Genomic DNA, 1,647 nt, shown 5'->3' with positions numbered 1-1,647 from the left:
TTCTGTGTCAGCACAAAATTAAATACCCTCCGGCTTAAACTGCATTAGATCATTTTATTAAATAAGCTTGAGCAAGCATGCGTTGGTTCCAAAGGTAGCCCATGTTATGGCTGCAAATTGCAATGCATGTTGAACCCGAAACCCAAATAAACACCCAATGATGCATATTTTCTATTTTTCATCCAACAAAGCTCACCACAACAGGGAATTCCCCAGCCTATTAGTACCCCTTTACTATATTAGCATTTGCCAAACCTTGACTTAAGGTCACACCACAGCCTCTCTTCCCTCCAAATCATATTACAAATTCCTTATTCTTAACATTCACACCAATTTCACACCTCCTCATTCTTCCCTTTGCATGTTGTTGCTTCTTCGCAAAAAAAGAAGCAATATCCTTTCATCATACCAATGGGGTTTCATCATGAAACCCCTCGAGATGACACGCCTCTTCTCTCCAAGGCACCACCTCTCTCCTCAAAATCCAAGACCTTTGCCAACATCTTCATCTCCATCGTTGGTAGCGGCGTGCTTGGTCTCCCATACAGCTTCAAGAAAACGGGTTGGTTCATGGCCATGATCATGCTTTTCCTCGTTGCATTCCTCACTTACCACTGCATGATGCTCCTCGTCCACACTCGTCGCAAGGTTGAATCCAAAGTGGGGTTCTCCCAAATCAACTCTTTTGGCGATTTGGGGTGTGCAGTTGGTGGCACCTTTGGTAAATTCTCCATTGATGCCATGATCGTGCTTTCCCACTGCGGTTTTTGTGCCAGCTACCTTATTTTCATTTCCACCACTTTGGCTCATCTGGCTGGTGACACTTCAGCATTGTCCTCGTTTTTGGCGCCAAAGGTGTTGTTTCTTTGTGGTTGCTTTCCCTTTCAGTTGGGGTTGAATGCGATTCCAACTTTGACCCATTTGGCTCCTTTGAGTATATTTGCTGATGTTGTTGATTTTGCAGCTAAGAGTATCGTGATGGTTGAGGATGTGTTTGTGTTTTTTAAGAATAGGCCTCCTTTGAAGGCTTTTGGTGGTTGGTCCATGTTTTTCTACGGTTTAGGTGTGGCTGTGTATGCTTTTGAAGGAATAGGGTTGGTTTTACCGTTGGAGTCAGAGGCTAAGGAAAAGGACAAATTTGGTAGGGTTTTGGGTGTGGCGATGGTGTTTGTTTTTCTGTTGTATGCGGCTTTTGGTGCTTTGGGTTACATTGCTTTTGGTGAAGAAACTCAAGGGATTATCACTACCAATCTAGGACAAGGAACGGTGAGTGCTTTGGTGCAGTTGGGTCTTTGCATTAATCTGTTTGTCACTTTTCCGTTGATGATGAATCCAGTTTATGAGGTGGTTGAGAGGCGGTTGTGTGACACTAAGTATTGCTTGTGGTTGAGATGGTTATTGGTGTTGGTGGTATGCTTGGTGGCCCTTTTGGTGCCAAATTTTGCAGATTTTGTGTCTTTGATGGGGAGTAGCATTTGTGTTATTCTTAGCTTTGTGTTCCCTGCCATGTTTCACTATTTAGTGTTCAAAGAGGAGTTGGGCTGGAGCTGTGTGGTGAGAGATGGGGCAGTTGTGGTCTTTGGGTTAGTTATTGCAGTTACAGGAACCTGGTCCTCCTTGATGGACATTATTGCCCCTACGGCTTGA

At 44.1% G+C, this 1,647-nt stretch overlaps 1 protein-coding gene across 1 annotated transcript; it reads left to right on the top strand.

Moving 5' to 3' along the window:
* The first annotated feature begins 411 nt into the window (after positions 1-411).
* LOC113859399 (amino acid transporter AVT3A-like) lies at positions 412-1,647 on the top strand. The gene has a single exon (XM_027492186.1). It carries the CDS (start codon positions 412-414, stop codon positions 1,645-1,647), a length of 1,236 nt encoding a protein of 411 aa, XP_027347987.1.

Source organism: Abrus precatorius, unplaced genomic scaffold (assembly GCF_003935025.1).
Source record: "Abrus precatorius isolate BTA unplaced genomic scaffold, Abrus_2018 Scaffold2, whole genome shotgun sequence".
Lineage (NCBI taxonomy): Eukaryota > Viridiplantae > Streptophyta > Magnoliopsida > Fabales > Fabaceae > Abrus > Abrus precatorius.
The sequence above is the reverse complement of the archived record's forward strand: the minus strand, read 5'-3'. Positions and strand labels throughout refer to the sequence as shown.